The sequence below is a fragment of the Gymnoscopelus braueri genome (assembly GCF_963280865.1).
Source record: "Gymnoscopelus braueri genome assembly, chromosome: 24".
NCBI lineage: Eukaryota > Metazoa > Chordata > Actinopteri > Myctophiformes > Myctophidae > Gymnoscopelus > Gymnoscopelus braueri.
The window spans coordinates 38424726-38441532 of NC_137626.1; the positions used below are offsets into that span (position 1 = coordinate 38424726).

A 16807-nucleotide genomic window follows, 5' to 3' on the forward strand; every position below is an offset into this window, starting at 1 on the left:
ATAATCCAATCTATTTTTAAGAGCTCTCAAAATCATATTTAAGACATTTTCAAGAAAACTTAAAAGCATGAAATTCTGATTATTGCATTGTAGAGGCTCATAAATCAAAAGGCAACAGCACAGGGATCCGTATGTACATTCAAAACTTTATTATGGAATACAGTGTAGAAAGCGTTTTTTTCCCAGCCAATGCAAATGGCCCGCAAAATATTACACAGTGGAAAAAAATAAAAAATAAAAAGAAAATAAAAAGAAAGCCACAGAAAACAAAAGGCCCCTTCCCCAAAAAGCAAACCTAGCTACCTCCTCAACCTCGCTGCCCTCTACTGGGCTGATAAGAAACAACACCCTCTGAAAACCAAGGCATATGACCCAGCCCACTGCAGTCTCAGTAAGATGGATATAGATTCACTGCAAACTGCTTATTCATGAGATGTAGCACACAGAGAGCCAGGGGGGGTTTGTAGATCACAATGTTTCTCTTTGAACCTTGTGCTGAGATAGTGTCTGGCAAATTCAGCCGAACCAGGATCCTCGTAACGCCATGACGAGCCACGTAAGGGGAATACACGGCGACATAAAGCTGACTGCGGGTTAAGGGTTAAAGCCTGATTCATACTTAATTAGCGTGCCGATGTCGCACACTGAAAAATAGGCGATTTATGGGCTCACAACGCTTATAAATCGGCCATTTTCGGTATCAGGCTCAAAATTGACAAGGGGAAACCAGTTTTGGCTTCTGATGTAACTTGTGCTGTCATGCCATGATTTGGACGCGATGCTAACAGCTCAGGTGCTCTCATCATTAAAAAAAACCCATCTTCATGGTAGAGCTTGGGTCAATGATGCAAAAACACTACAGTGAGCTGCCACTAGGGGAGCGGTGAGCACTGAGAGCAGCATGCCTGGAGGGGAGGGGAGGGAGCTGAGGAGAATCCATTATATACGGACTGCTTGGCTGGCTAGCCATCTGGAACTGCAAGTCATTTCCTCTCCCTACTCACCCCCCGCACGCACACGCACGCTCGCTCGCACACGCACACACCCCTCCAATCCAATCATTCACCCCTCGACGGCACCTGTTCTCTCCTCAAAACACGGAACGATTGGAGCGCGAGAGGGAGAGACGGGGGGGGGGGGGGGGTAAAGATATCGAGTAACAGAGAAGGGTTGTCTTAAGTACACAAAGAGCAAACGTTATTGTATTTCGGAAATGTCTACGGACCCAAAGAGAAAGAGGAACGCGTGGCGGGCTGGACTAAAACGCATAACGTAGCAGGAAAAAGACGAGACATATTATACACCCTCCCTCCCTCCCCATTTCCGCAATCTCTTCCTCAGCCTCTCCCCTAGCATGCCCCTTAAAAGAAAAAAATAAGAGAACACAATGTGAATTTAAAATAAAAAAAACCCAAAATTAAATAGAATGATCTCAAAGAGCCTACACAAAAAAGATCCTGTGATCACAGAAGGATTTTTCAACACAGTAAAGTTCATAATAATAATAATAATATACACAACAGGGATCTTAGTCGACCCCCCTCCTTGTACTGTAGATTCAGGAACCAAAAAAATAAAATAAAAATAATCAAAAATAAAAATAACGGAACACACTAAATCCCCCAAAAGCATGGATTTCTTTTTTTAATTCATTTTTTAAAACATGATATCAAAGCTGAGCCCATTCATCTATGTAGATTTAATATACGTTTTTTCTTTTTTTTGTCATGGTCGTTTGAAGTCACGTGGTCACGAGAAGATACTAAAATGTACAATCGTTGCTAGGATGACAGCCGATACGTGAGAAAGGATTCTCAAGAGCAGCGTTAAAGATTTTCGGTTCGTTTTTTTCTTCTTCTTTGTCAAATCCTGTCATCACCGTTTTCGTCGTCATGCACTACATACGAACAGCTAAGATCGGCATTACAACACACGCAATTGTTAAAAAAAGGACTTTACATCGTTTTTTTCTTTTTTGGCTTTTTTTATGTTTTGTCGTTTTTTTTTTCTCCACTCGATTTGTTAAGATTTTTTGTTATTTTTTGAAAAACAAAACTGGGAAACCGTATAGGCTTTGAAAGAAGAAAATAGAAATAAAAACAACAAAAAAAAAGCTCATTCGGAATACATGGTTACCATCATCATCATCATTATCTTCATCATCGGTAGCCTCTTGATATATATTTATAATCCTTGAGAGCCTTGTGTGAGTCAACGCCCTGGTTCTCAACGTCGAGTTTGGGGGCCGACAGGGGTCAAAACGGACCCTTACGGGTCCGCAACTCTGAGAGTGTACAAATGAAACCAAATGGACCCTTAAGGGTCCGTAACTCTGCGAGTGTACAAATGAAACCAAACGGACCTTTACGGGGTCTGTAACGTTCGAGTTAGAGACCCGTAAAAAAGGGGTGGGGGGGGGCGATTTTGACCCCTGGTGGTCCCTGGACCCTTACGTTGAGAAACAGTCAGTTAAACCCAGCCCGGCTGTCGTGAGAATGCACAAAGTAAGAGAGGGAGAAGAGGGGAAGGGGGTGGGGATCACCTATACTCCAGTGTGGACTGTAGGGGGCAGTAGTGGGCGGGTGGGGGGTTGGTTTCCGGAGGTGGGCAGCTGCTGAGCCTCAAACGAAAAATACGTCGCGATCTCGTCTTATAGAGCGGTGATTCTCAAACGTTTTAATTTCAAAAGGACCCCACCCCCACCCTCCCGATAACTCTGCGAGCGTGCATATGGAACCAAATGGACCCGTACGGGTCCATTTGGTTCCATTTGCACGCTCGCAGAGTTACAGACCTGTAAGGGGCCATTTGGAGCCCCCCCAACCTGAGGGTCCCTGGACCCCACTTTTGAGAACCACTGTCATAGACCGATCTATTCGACCACATGAACACGAGCGTCCCTATCCTGGACGTAGGGGAAAATGTCAGATCTGCAAGCTCACAGCATGTCGCGTTGTGAGCTCGTACAAAGGCCTTCTCCGCTGTTTGACACACCACTGGGTTAAATTGTGTACTAAAATAACTAAGCGATCGTCAGTCATTTGGCGTTTGACATTAAATCAAACCAGTGGTTGCAAAAACACGATTTGTTTTGAAAGAAAATCACACCTTGAGGTTGGCTTCGATTGGAAGCAATTTAATGAGGCTCAGCAGCATAGAGAGCGAGAGAGAGAGAGATAGAGTGCCCTGAAATACTGATCTCAGGTCAGATTTCCTCTATAAGAGTCCACATCTAATCCATCACATACCGGAACAGCAAAACGCAATCCACTGACCTTGACTCAGTGAGTAGGAGGACACGCTCTCTCCCCTATATGGGGTGGGTTTGTTTTGATGCGCTGAGCGGGGCTATGTTTTTTTTTGTGTTTTTTTTGTTTTTTTGTTTTATAAATACATACAGTATATATTATATATATATATATATACTCAGCAGGCCTAGACGGAGTTAATGGGGGGAAAAAAAATAAACACCACCCAATTAAATGCGTGTGTTTTTCGTGGATTGAACGGTGCGGTCAGGCACACCCACACAGGCTCACAAAACAAACCCTTCCTTCGGATTTCAGGGGGATGGGAGGAGGGGGGATCGATTGGGGTGGGGTGGGATGGGTGGAGATACGTGGGTGGCATTGAGGGAGTGGGGTTTAGTGGTGGTCGATGTGCGACAAGACCGGTGTGTGAGTGTGTGTGTCTGTGTGTGTGTGTGTGTGTGCGTGCGAGAGTGTTCTTCTCAGTTGTGCATCTGCTCAAAGAACTTGTAGGTGGGGTTCTCGTAGCCGTTCTGCTGCATCTTGGACAGATGGCGCTCCTCCGGGGTGACGGCGGCATCCACCTGGAGGAGAGAGAGACACACACACACACTTTGTGTTACTATACTTGTGAGGACACCAACAGTTTAACCCATTCAATCCGGGAACGCAGCTCTGTCATTTTAGATTTCTTTGGCTATTCAAAAATAGCAAATCTACAAGCTCATAGTGAGCTTGTAGATCTGCTATTTTTGAAAAATCGTGAAAATGTGTGGAAATCTTCCCGGATTGAATGGGTTAAGACGCCATTGAAAATATCCCCAAAATTTGCTGGAAATGTGGCTGCTTTCCGGTGTTCGACACCGATGCGCAACTAAGTGTAAATCAGGCATAACTCGAACCCCAGGCCTTAAACCTAAACTCAAAATGCCTAATCCGAACCCCAACCTGAATCTTTTCCTAATTGACATAACTCTAAAATCATTCTAAAAGAAACATTTCTCTTGTGAGGACCAGGGAAATGGTCCTCTCCTCACAATGTCTGTTTCTCACATTCTACTATACTTGTGGGGACGTTTGGCCCTCACAAGTATAGTACTACTAGCACACACGCACGCACACGCACATTATGAGTACCCGAACAGTTAAATCTTCTGTTCATTTAAACCCGGAGAGAGTAAAAATGGGCCCCAAATGGACCCGTAAATCCTCAGTGTTAATTTAGAATGTAAAAGGCTTGTTGGCAATGGTCCTGCAAAACTGTAAATATGTGCCTGCACACACACACACACCTCGATGACTCCGTGGTGGATGGAGGTGTATTGCTTCTTCCTCAGCATGACCAGGGTGATGACGATGACGGTGGCGATGACGACGCCCCCCACCATCAGGCCGATGATGGCGCCCTTGTTGGAGCCCACGTCCTCGGCGAAGAACACCTGCGGCACACCAGGTCACACCGTCACAAGACGCTTACCATCAAATACGCATGTTAAGGATGTACGTAACGTACATGCATGAGTACGTACGCCACCTCAAGAGAGGTGGTGTCCACAATGTACAAACTAGGTACCCATTAACCCATTTTGGGCGGGAACCCCTATTTGTAACTATACCTTTCAGGACGGGAACCCCTTTTGGGGTTCTTGTTGCTATGTACAGTATATAGCAACATACATTTGTTGACATTTTTGTATACATATTTGAAGTTTTTCAGAAAACTTAGGTCAGGATTTAGAAAGGCGTTTTTAGAATCGGCCTCAGGTCTAAATGGGTTAAGACATAAGGCTCATTCCAAAAATGTCTCCAATCCTAAAGGCGGTTACACACCGGCGAATATGCGAATATACGCAAAATTCTGACTCGTTCCGAATAATTAAAAGACGCTTTTTTTCGCTCCGCGAAACTGGTGTGGAAGCTTGCATTGACTTTATAAGGTTTAAAAAAAAAACGTATTATTCGCATGAAAAAAATCGCCCCGGTGTGTAAGGACTAACAGTTTTCTGAAAAACTTGTGTTGCTATATCAACCTTTTTCATGTCAAGCCAAAATTATGTGTATTTGACCGCGGACCCCCATCTTAAAATATTGTTCCAGGGACCCCCGGAAGCAAAGATGTTCGCTTTAAAAACGATATATATATAATGTATATATTCAAAGATTTGCACACATTTTCACGATTTTTCAAAAAAAGCAGTATACAATACAAGCTCATATATGAACTTGTATATCTGCTATTTTTGATTAACCAAAGTATAAAATAATGGTTAAAGTGGTTAAAATCTAAAATGACACGGATGCTTTCCCGGTTTTAATGGGTTAAGTATGTACTGTATGTAACGTACAGGCATAAGTACATACAGAACCTCAAGAGGTGATGATGTACAAGGTAGTGGTACCCATAAAGACCTGAGGCTGAATCTACAAATGCCTTCTAAATCAGTAGTTCTCAAACATTTTTGTGCCAAAGACCGATGGATGGATGGATGGATATAAAGGGCCACGGACCCCCACTTTCAAGATTTTTCAAAAACAATGTTCATATATAGCAGATGTACAAGCTCGCAGCGCGGCAAGAAGTGGTGCGCTGTGAGCTCGTACATATCTTTGAGAAACACTGTTCTAAATCCTAAGAATTTTCTGAAAAACATATGTTGCTATACAGCTAAAATCTAAAATGACACACATGCTTCCCGCTTTTAATTTCCTATTTCCTGCAGTGAAACGGCCATATCTCTGCTAGATCTCCGTTCCTCCTGCTTTACGACAAAACAAGCCTCATTGAAACAGCCATAGCTCTAGAATGGAGGATCGCGACCACACTATTTTTCCCCCTCTACTACGACAACCCTGTGCGTGTAATGAGCCGATCTCCGGCGGTCACGAATATTATTCCATGATTTTTCAAAGATGCAGTAACAACGCTGTTTTTGCTGGCAGCAGTGGCACACTATTACACTATTGATCGGGCAGTCAAAGAGTTAACCATTTCCGTTCACCTTTGCTCTCCACACAATTCCTGTTTGTAATGAGGGAAAAATAATGATTTCTCTCCGCTAGCTCCATGTTCTTTTATTAACCGGCAGGCCTTATTTTACTTTTGCTCGTCCGAATCACGCTTGATGGCCTCAACGAGCTCGTTGTGCAACAATTAAACGGCAACTCCGCGACAGATATGCTGCTCTGCTTTGTGTCTTTGTATGTTTTGTATCTGCCAGCGTGAACGCAGCATTACGGGTCCATTTGTACGCGCTCAGAGTTAAATTAAGGATTTCACAGTGTAGATTGGGGGGTCTCGCAGACACAAAATGGTATGAAATGGGGGTCCGTGTCCTACTGCATTTCAAACTGGGTATCCTTGAAATTAAAATAATAAAAAAAAAGGTTGAGAATGGCTGACTCAGACTATACAGCATGTGAGAGATGTGATAAGTTACAAAATGGAGGGATTAAAGGATTTGAGCGGAGTCGGTGTGCGGAATTACACTGCAGGATTTGGAAGGTGGATTGTGAGGGTTGTGAGCTGTGTGTGTGTGTGTGTGTGTGTGTGTGTGTGTGTGTGTGTGTGTGTGTGTGTGTGTGTGTGTGTGGGTTGGAGGGTTGCGAGCTGAGCAGCAGCTGAAAGAGATGACTGACGGCTCAATTATACTGCTGTGTGTTCAATGCATTGCACAATCACTGACTGAGGCACACACAGGCACGGTGACGTCACAATGCCATTGTTCCCAGCATGTCTGCGAGATCCTCATCCCTGATGGTTGCCCTCGCATAAGATTAAAGACCAAAGGCGATCGAGCCTTTGCATGTTTTGCCCCGAGACTAATGGTTCTCAAGCGTTTTCATGTCAAGCACCCCTACATTAATGTATTTGGCCGCAACCCCCCATCTGAAATATAGTTTGTGCCAATGTCCCCCAATGTTTCAAAACATATAAAAATTATATATTTTTTCAAGTTATGCAATTATTTGAAAATAGACAATACGGTAAGTTTGTTAAAGACTCACCTAGACAGGCGGTTACATCATTGTATTGTGATTACAGTGTGTGGGTGTGTGTGATTTTGAACCACTTTCACTTTAACGTTGTGAGCTTGTAGATCTGCTATTTTCACTGTGCGACACTGTTGTAGGATACAGTATAAAATAAGGCATAGTTCAAGTGGCAAAAAAAAATTCTCCACTCACTGTCTGTCCAGCCTATGCTAATGTCTGGCTTCTATTCTGTCAGTCTGTCCATACTTACAGTTACAGTTAAGGCATTTAGCAGACGCTCTTAATCAAGAGCGACTTACAGTAAGCAAGGACACAAGATAATACAGCATAATACATCAAATGCATAAAAATAGTAATCTAATAATAAAGTAATACATAAGTAAACCAATAATCTAATAATAACTAATACATACGTAAACCAAGACCCTATCATCAGCCTACATTGAAACTATACATACTATGTCTACATAACATGCTATCTAAGTTTGCGTACCAGTTTCTGGTGGTGGACTTCATATTCAGTGCTGTGTCTGTCGTCTGGCTCCATCATTCGCAGCTCAGGGAGAGCTTCCATCTTCACTCCTGTCACTGGGAAGAGCATGGTGGCGTTAGAATGGACACTATTTTTTATTTTTTATTTTAGGCGTGTCAATACGGTCTATCATGCTTGCACATTGGCCCTTGGCTCTGGACACACCTATAAAAATATAACACACTCATTATTCATATGTTTGGTGAAGCTGTGTCGCTTACTAGTTTCACCTGAAGTAGAAAACCAACCAAATCAGCCTAGGGTGTTGTGCCCCTCTAAAGTATTCAATCAATCTAACGATGTGACTCGTTGTGAAGTATAAATCAGGCATAACTCCAACCTTCACTAAATTCTAAACCGTCACACATACAGTACACACCTGGTTTTGTGGGAAGGCCTCGCTCAGGATTGGGGCGAGAGTCTACAGGTTCAACTATAGAGAGAGAGCGAGAGGAGAGAAAAGCATGGAAAATTGGTCAGTCGAGTCAGACTATCCACGCACTATAAATGTTCATGATGCGTTCAGCATTGATTGATTTCCAACTGAAAGGGAGACATCTTTTACACTTTAAGATACTGTATAAATTAATAATCCAGATTTTAGTGTGCACTTAACGCACATTAGCTGCTTCATGAAACAGTAAAATGTATTCACCTTTGGAATTAAATCTTGTTTAGTAACTTACTTACTACTTACAATGAAAGCCTGTGGCCACTTGCACAAACCCTTTTTGTTTTTCTGCTTAAGATTTCACCTTTCACTTTCACTATATTGAATAATAGGCTAGAAATATCTTCTAAGGAGGTTGTGAGCTCATAGATTGGCTATTGTCACTTTTTCCATGCATTCCATTGCACAACAAAGTATGAAACAGAGTGGTTAATCACTTTATCTAATCAATTTAGTCCAGGGGTCTTCAACAGGGGGCCCGGGACCCCCAGGGGGTCCTCAGAGTTACTACAGGGGGTCTGCCAAATCTTTGTGTGATGATCTTTTTTTGTTTTTACCTTAACCACTTGAACCCTAACATCCCTTTTCTGAGGAGAACTTGAGCCAAAAATAGCAGATCTACAAGCTCACAACGCCTCGCGCCTGGCGTTGTGAGCTTGTAGATCGGCTATTTTTGGCAAAGAGGTATAGGTGTAGAGGGGGAAAAAGAGCAGACCAAGTAAACAAAAAAAGTTTAATCTGAAACACAATTGTATACAATATAGAGGGGGTCCCTGCTTCATCTCTCTCTCAGCTAGGGGGTCCTTGGCCTTAAAACATTGAAGACCCCTGATTTAGTCCATTATAAAAAAATCTATAAGATTTATTCATGTCAATTCGTTGATATAAGAAATAAAATAAAAAGAATGATATAGTATATAAAGAAAACCTGCTTTTCAATTATTCAAACCTACATGACCAATATTAAGCGGCTTATTTTTTCGATATATTCCGGGTTAATTGTCCCGCTCCGCTCTGCCAGTGTTGCCATGACTTCTTATTCTAGCGACTTTAGGATTGTTTTTCTGTAAAGTCGCTTGTAAATGTTGGTAGTTGCGCGTCGCATTATTTTTGGGCTTGTTTCTAAAGTATAGTTGCTTATTTGGCCTTGTCTAATGTTGTTCAAACCGGTGGTTCTCAAACATTGTCAAGGACCACCCAAATTAATATATATTTGATAACATAAATTATCTGAAAATATTGCAATTTCTTTCAAGACATATTTTGTGTTGTTGTTGAAACAAGGGAACCAGGAGACCTGGTACTGCCAGACCCCTAGTGGTTGAAATCTGAATGGCCGGACTTCGCATGACGTATGTGCAGAGGAAAAGAGGGACAGGACAGGAAAAGAGGGACAGACCGACCGACCGACCGACCAAGCCTCATGTAGGCCGACCCCTTGGGTCTGGCAAATAGCAGATCCACAAGTTCACAATGCGCCACGATGAGCTGCGTTGAGAGCTTGTAGATCAGCTATTTTCAAATAGCTGCATGTGTGTACAGTATGTGTGTGCTCATGTGGCCTAGTGGCTTCTTTTGGGCTGGTTTTCATAGACCTGGTTGCTCATTTCTCTCGACAAAAATTTTACCACCCCAGCATCTATTCTAGAGGGAATGTTTGCCAAAAGTACCCAATCAACAAGCTCACAACGCACTTGTAGATCGGCTATTTTTGGCGAATGTAGATCGAAAAAGAACACACCAAGCACTCCGGTCCATTTTATTAAGTACTGCATGGTCTAAGTGGTTAAACTGAAGTGATATTGATAAAGCCTAAATGTTATAATAGTATCCTGGGGCACCCCTGGACTTGCGCCACGGCACCCACTTATAGAAACCCTGCTCTACTCACCCTGGTTCTGAGTGTTGGCCTGGTTGAAGCTCTCGGGGTGGATGAAGCCCACTCCTTCTCCCAGGCTCAGGGTGTCCTCCTGGGGCATCAGGTCCAGGCCGGCGGCCTGGCTGTCTCCAGGCTCCTGGTCGGGCATCAGGGCGTCGTTGCCGTAGCTCACCCTGGAGTCCGTCTGCAGGTTGGCCAGCTGCTGGGCCATTTCTGACTGCTCCCTCTGCAGCAGCTCTGCACAGGGACCAGAAGAGAGGCAATGATTGAGGACGGCCATTAAACCCCATTATTACACGGCTTGGTTGAATCTTATTTTTAACTCTATGGGTTGAATGCTTGATTCTGAATGGTCAATCGCTGAATTCAGCGGTGTGTTTCTGAATAATGAGCGATGAGCTCAGTAACAGACCGCTGGCTAATCAAAGACTCAGAACACCTGCTCATATCAACCTGCGCTGCTTGATTTTATGCTGTATCCAACATGACAGCCATGTAAACAAACACACCATATAATTTACAGCTAAACGTTGCTCACAAGAATGTTTTTGAAAACATTTGAAGTGAGAAATAGACGATGCAGTTTGATCAACACTTCCTTGTTTTCCAAGGCGACTGTGTTGCGCTGGGTGGACGGCCAGCAACACTTATGGAAGAAAACCAAAACGCACGCCCCAAAACACAGTCGCCCGGGGCAAATTCGGTGGTATTCACCCGCTGGTCCGCGAAAAGAATGGGGGCGAGCGTGTTTTGGGCCGATTCTACAAATGTCTTCTAAATCCTGACAGTTTTCAGAAAAACGTATGTTGCTATATGAGTGGTTTATGTTTATGTTTATTCAGCATGATCACAGATGATATGAATTATTTTGCCGATTACAATTTAAAACTTAAAAACTAAAAATCTAATGACCTAAAACAGAAATCTAAAATCCATTATCATTTAATAGTCAGGGGATATTAGCAGAAAGATTTCCAATCTTGGAATAAATTCCTTACCAAAAAAAATCTTCACCAATGTGTTTGTAAAGGTGTCTAGTAACACATCTCACAAAGACTGAAATTCAGTTTCCCTAGGAGAATTTTTGACAGCTGCTGAAAGTTGGGGTACCCACCATTTCCCTGCATTTCCATGCAGGGCAAAAACAATCTAATTTTAATTCTGTTTTAAGTAGCATGTGAGGGGTCAAACTGGGGTGTTTTTATGATTCTGAATCCATTGCAAGCATTTGTTTTGCACCAAAACCACTCCTTGGGCTAAAAACGGATTGTCCAGGTATACTTTTTGTGTAAAAAGCCCATTGAGATTGGGCTGTTTTTAGCCCAATGAGTGGTTTTGGTGCAAAACAAATGCTTGCAATGGATTCAGAATCATAAAAACACCCTAGTTTGACCCCTTTTTTTGCCCTGCATGGAAATGCAGGGAAATGGTGGGTACCCCAACTTTCAGCAGCTGTCAAAAGTTCTCCTAGGGAAACTGAATTTCAGTCTTTGTGAGATGTGTTACTAGACACCTTTACAAACACATTGGTGAAGATTTTTTTTGGTAAGGAATTTATTCCAAGATTGGAAATCTTTCTGCTAATATCCCCTGACTATAAGAGTCTGCTCTGCACATGTATGGGATTGGTGATTTCTTGTATCTCTCAGTTCGGCATGTTGGGGTCCTTCATCTCAAGGACGCCCAAAATGATATGCATTTGATCGCCGACCCCCATCTCAAAATATTTTGTTCCAGGGACCCCCAGACGCAAAGGTTTGAGTTAAAAATGTAGCTTTAAATATATATATACTATATTCAAAGATTTGCAACATTTTTCAAAATTTTTCAAAAATAGCAGATCTACAAGGTCAGAACGCGGCGTGGAGCTTGTAGATCGGCTATTTTCAGCAAAAGGATTTGGTGTAGAGGGAAAAAGAAACGCACCAAGTAGTGCCAAGTCAGGTCCATTTAGCATAGGGGGCTAAAGTCGTTCAAGTGTATATCTGAGATTAGTCGACGTTATCCACTTACACATTGTATTATTTAATTCAAGCAATGTCCGAGTACAATTAAAAAACAAAACAAACCGTTCGAATTGTCAGTTGTATGTGAAGGATAGAGGGAGCTTGCATCTCTGCATAGTTTTAACAGTTGGCGTCTTAGGATGAACTGTAGTGTTTTTAGGTTTACGTGTGAATTGAGAAACCACATTATAGGGTTAACGCACACCATAAAGTTGGGACGGACGTCATACTCAAAGGCCTGAAAATGCATGAACATAGTGTGTGTGTGTGTGTGTGTGTGTGTGTGTGTGTGTGTGTGTGTGTGTGTGTGTAGTCAACATTGTGCAAGTATGTTGGGTGGACAGTCACAGATGCCTGAGTGACGCACACAACTCCAATAAACTGTCAAACCCTCACATAGCTCGCAATTTAAAACACCGAGTGTGAGAGAGAGCGAGACAGAGAGTGAGAGAGAGTGAGAGAGAAAGGGTTTGCCATTTTAACAGAGGGTGTGGGGTTCCCACAGGAAAAGGTTGTCATTTCAGTAAAACCGAAGAATTTTGTTGTGCCAATTCCCCCATGTGTATTGTTCCTGTCACTGCTGACGCCTTCTTGTTTTTTTGATTGAATGATTGAATACTTTATTAAAAAATTGCAAAGAGTACAGCAAGTACAATTACGCAAGCAATGCTAAAAGGACACACAAAGCACAAACACAAAAAGCCCTGAGATCTTGTTTTCCATTGTGGACCAATGTATTCGATTCAAAATCAGGACATACGATACAATACAAAACATCAACAATGTCCTTGGGTCGGTTGCAGAGTAGACAAACACGTTTGTGCAGAAGTTCCCAAACTTTTTATTTATTTCAAGGACCAACCAAATGGACCCGTAAGGGTATTATAAAGAACGTTATCTGGGCACTTAAAAATAAATTACTGGAGCACTCTGACTGGGTCTGCACGTTTTATCAATTTATAAAACGTGCAGACCACTCAATTTGTTTGGGTAGTAACTTTCTTTTTAAGACCTGAGGTCGATTCTACAAATGTCTTCTAAATCTTAACAGTTCTTACTATATCAGTGTTTCTCAAACTTTGTTCATGTCAAGGACCCCCAAAATTATATGCATTTGGCCGCGGACTCCCATCTAAAAATATTTTGTTCCACAAATGTTTGCTTTAAAAACATATTCAAAGATTTGCACAAATCTTTATGATAAAAAAAAACAGATCTACAAGCTTATATGATCTTGTATATCTGCTATTTTTGAAGAGCCAAAGTGTAAAATAATGCTTGTTTAGTTCAAATCAAAAAATGACAGATGCGTTCCCGGTCTTAACACATTGCCTGCCAATAACGCATATATGCGTTCTTTAGAATCCATCACTTGCCTGCCAATAACGCATATATGCGTTTTTTTATTTTTTATGCAAAGACCAAGGAGATATGATTTTTCGAAGATCTAGACTCCTATCCACTTCCTTGTTAACTCTCTCAGTGCCACGCCCCGACATATCCCGAGTTTTTCCAGAGTACCCTCAGTGCCAGCACGAGAAATCCCGAGTTTTTACTTTTGACTGTGGTCGCGTTATTCTGTATATTTTTCATGATCACTTTCGCTTCCTGACTCCTTCAGAGTCACCCGGAGCCGGATGTAAAAAAAAAAATTTCATTTCCGGGTCACGTTGTTTTTCTCCGGTGATTTTCGGCCAGAATAGGGAAAGTCACGGTTTTTCACACGGTATAAAAAGCGAACGGAGAGGTCCACGTCTACTCTCTTTGGTCTGGGTGACGATCAGTCATCGTAGTCGTGTATCGCATCGTAATTTAGCGCGATCAACGATTGTCGAAAATGTCAACATCCGGTTCTGACCGGATATGACGTGAGCCTGTTCGGGAGGGGGCGAGTGAGCCAGCGAGATCATCAATGTGTCGATTTGTTGCTCTCTACTGGTAGAACTGTATTATGGGTTTAAAACCCCAATCAGATCATTTATTTGAATGAAAAATTACAAAATTACAAAATAAAAAAAAACGCAAATTCCTGGCAGTTTGGGAGTACTTTATGAAAATACTCTTGGCACTGAAAGAGTTAACTTAAAACTTAAAAATTCAGTATCTCGGCTCCTGAGTACAGACAACAGCAAAAAATCTGAAATCATTCTGGCAAATTTAATATCATACCGTAAGGCCTGGGCCGTAGCGCGACGTCCAGGCACCCTAGGCTGCAATGCCAGCCTGACTCAGCCTGGTTCGACTCCCGTTCCCGACGACCTTTGCTGCGTGTCACCCCATCTCTCTCCCCACTTCCTGTCAGCCTACTTTCCCTATCCCTCTCTAAATAAAGGCATGAAAAGCCCCAAAAACCTCTATATATCATACCATCCTACTGTTGAGCAGCGAACCCTTCTACCCACAACATGGCTGCTAAAGCACGTTCGGACTTCTCTTTGTGACTTGCCCTGGGCGGACATCTGTGAACTTGTGAATTACATGAACAGCTGGAAAGAAGCTGGCGATGCGTTGAGACTCACCGACTTGGTCCTGAATATCGTCGGCGACACCGGGCACTTTGTAGAGCAGACCCAGAGACTGGTTCATGCGCTCCTCAATCACACGCAGGTGGGTCAGAACCTAGGGAGAACACACACACACAGGTTTGTAATGCTACACTTGTGTGAGGACATCACGTTTAGGACTACATTGAAAATAGCCACAAAAAAAAAACAGATCTAAGCTTGTAGATCTGCTATTTTTCGGTGTGAATCATCGGCGCACACCCAAGTATAAAATATGGACAACTCCAGCCCCAACCCCTAAACCGAACCTCTAAATGTCTAATCCCAACCTGAATCTGTTCCTAATTGTAATCCTAAATCAAAAAATGATATTTAACCTTAAAAAAGCTATTTGTCTAGTGAGGACCACAAAAATGGTCCTCACAATGTCTGTTTCTCAAATTCTACTACGCTTTGGGGGCGTTTGGTCCTCAAAAATATAGTAAAACAAGAACACACACACACATACACACACACAGAGTTACACTGTTCTGCTGTAAAGATTTTGGCTGTCGTGCCGCTGCCAACGTTGGTTCATTGATCACAGGGTGGCATTTCATTTCATTTCATTGGGGGTGTGGGACTTGATTAAGTGAAAGCTCTATTGATTCGCTCGCCGAATTGCAGTTCCTCATTTTTGTCAGCCATTTAAGCTCGCTTTAGGGACTCTGAGTGTGCGTGTGTGTGTGTGCGTGTGTGCGTGTGTGTGTGTGTATGTGTGACTGAGGAGGTCTGTCCCAGATGGCTCCGGCAGCAGTGTCGCAGCACTCTGTTCAGTGTTGTGCAAGTTCAAGTTCACCCTCCACAAGAGCTAGCTCAAAGTTCATTTCACAGTTCAGTCAAAATGTGTTCACGCTGCATAGTTCAAAATAAATAAATACACTAGGTATAAACCTTGTATGTCCACAGATGAATATTTGCGATGCCTTGTGAGCTTGTAGATCAGCTATTTTCACTATATTTCACATTGTTGCCTCTTTCTTAGGTAATATTTGACAATTTGGCCATTTTTTATAGCATTGTTTGTTGATTAGACGCAGTAATGGTCTTATTTTCTGTTTTAGAGGTATTAAAAAGGTCTTACATAAATGAAAAACAGAAAAGTACCAAAATGGTGGCACTGCGTGCTTTGACCATGAGAGTCAGTCAGCAGATTGGTGCACGGCATTGTGCATGGGCTGCCTTTTAACTGGGAATATAGACATCAAACATTTACCACATGTCTCTTCATCTTTTGCAAGGCTGTGTCGAGATTTATTTGATTTAATTTATTTGGCGTGTCTGTCCAAGGGATGGAATCACCATGATTTAAAAATATGGATATGATAGCAAAACATGGTTTCATATAGTACTATTAGATCTTAGATAAAGTGCTATTGTTCTTACTAAGGCCAGCATTCATATTCTGGTGGGAACATCAGCCAAAAAGTTTAGATCTACAAGCTCACAACGCGTCAAAAGAGATTTGGTGTAGACGGAAACGAAAGCGGTCCAAGTACAGAGACAACTTTATGTCCAGTTTACACAATCTAGAGGGTTTAAGTGGCTAAGGAAGCACAACACAAAACGCTTTTGTCATGTCAAGATTGATAACTTGCTCGTCATGTGACGTCCATGAGCATTTCCGATTCCAACGGGAGTGGTAGTGTCACGCTCCTGATTGTGGACAGGCTAAACGATGCTTGTGTTCCACCTGATGTGTTTCAGAAGCGTCCCAGATGGCGAGTGCACTCACTCCGCTAAAAATACACTGTCTGGTCTATTTTGTTCTATTCTGTTCTACGTGCCGCTTGTGGAAATCATTATAATACATAAGCTTTAATAACTCAGGCCCAGCCATTAGACAGGTTCTGTATCCGCTACTGACCACGCGACGGACGCAAACAGAAACGTTTTTTTTTTGCACATTACTGTACGTGGGGATGAGGGCTTTACCTGAGGTCTGATCTGGGCAGCCTTCTTGGGGTCCACCATGCGAACGTGCTCAAAGTGTTTGAGCGTGTGCTGCCTGTCCTTCTGCTCGGCGCGCACGTACTTCTTCAGCAGGCTGAACACGTGGCGGGGCTGCAAGACAGACAGGCAGGCAGACAGACACATTTAATTTAATTTAATTTTAACCTTTATTTAATTCTCTATCTAATTCTCTCTAATTTTA

At 42.5% G+C, this 16807-nt stretch overlaps 1 protein-coding gene across 3 annotated transcripts in view; it reads right to left on the reverse strand.

The window, feature by feature from the left end:
* Window positions 1-2780: 2780 nt before the first annotated feature.
* The window catches only part of appa (amyloid beta (A4) precursor protein a), a 92280-nt gene continuing 78253 nt past the window's right edge, over window positions 2781-16807 (reverse strand). For 2 of the 3 annotated variants that reach the window (XM_080422203.1, XM_080422202.1), the window contains exons 12-18: window positions 16588-16716; window positions 14629-14728; window positions 10116-10340; window positions 8153-8206; window positions 7735-7829; window positions 4541-4687; window positions 2781-3832 (exon numbers count right to left, since the gene is read on the reverse strand). In XM_080422203.1, coding sequence (XP_080278329.1) covers window positions 3731-3832; window positions 4541-4687; window positions 7735-7829; window positions 8153-8206; window positions 10116-10340; window positions 14629-14728; window positions 16588-16716 — 852 coding nt within the window. In that variant the 3' untranslated portion in view covers window positions 2781-3730. The remainder of the gene's footprint in view (window positions 3833-4540; window positions 4688-7734; window positions 7830-8152; window positions 8207-10115; window positions 10341-14628; window positions 14729-16587; window positions 16717-16807) is intronic. The other variant, XM_080422201.1, reaches the window with a different exon arrangement.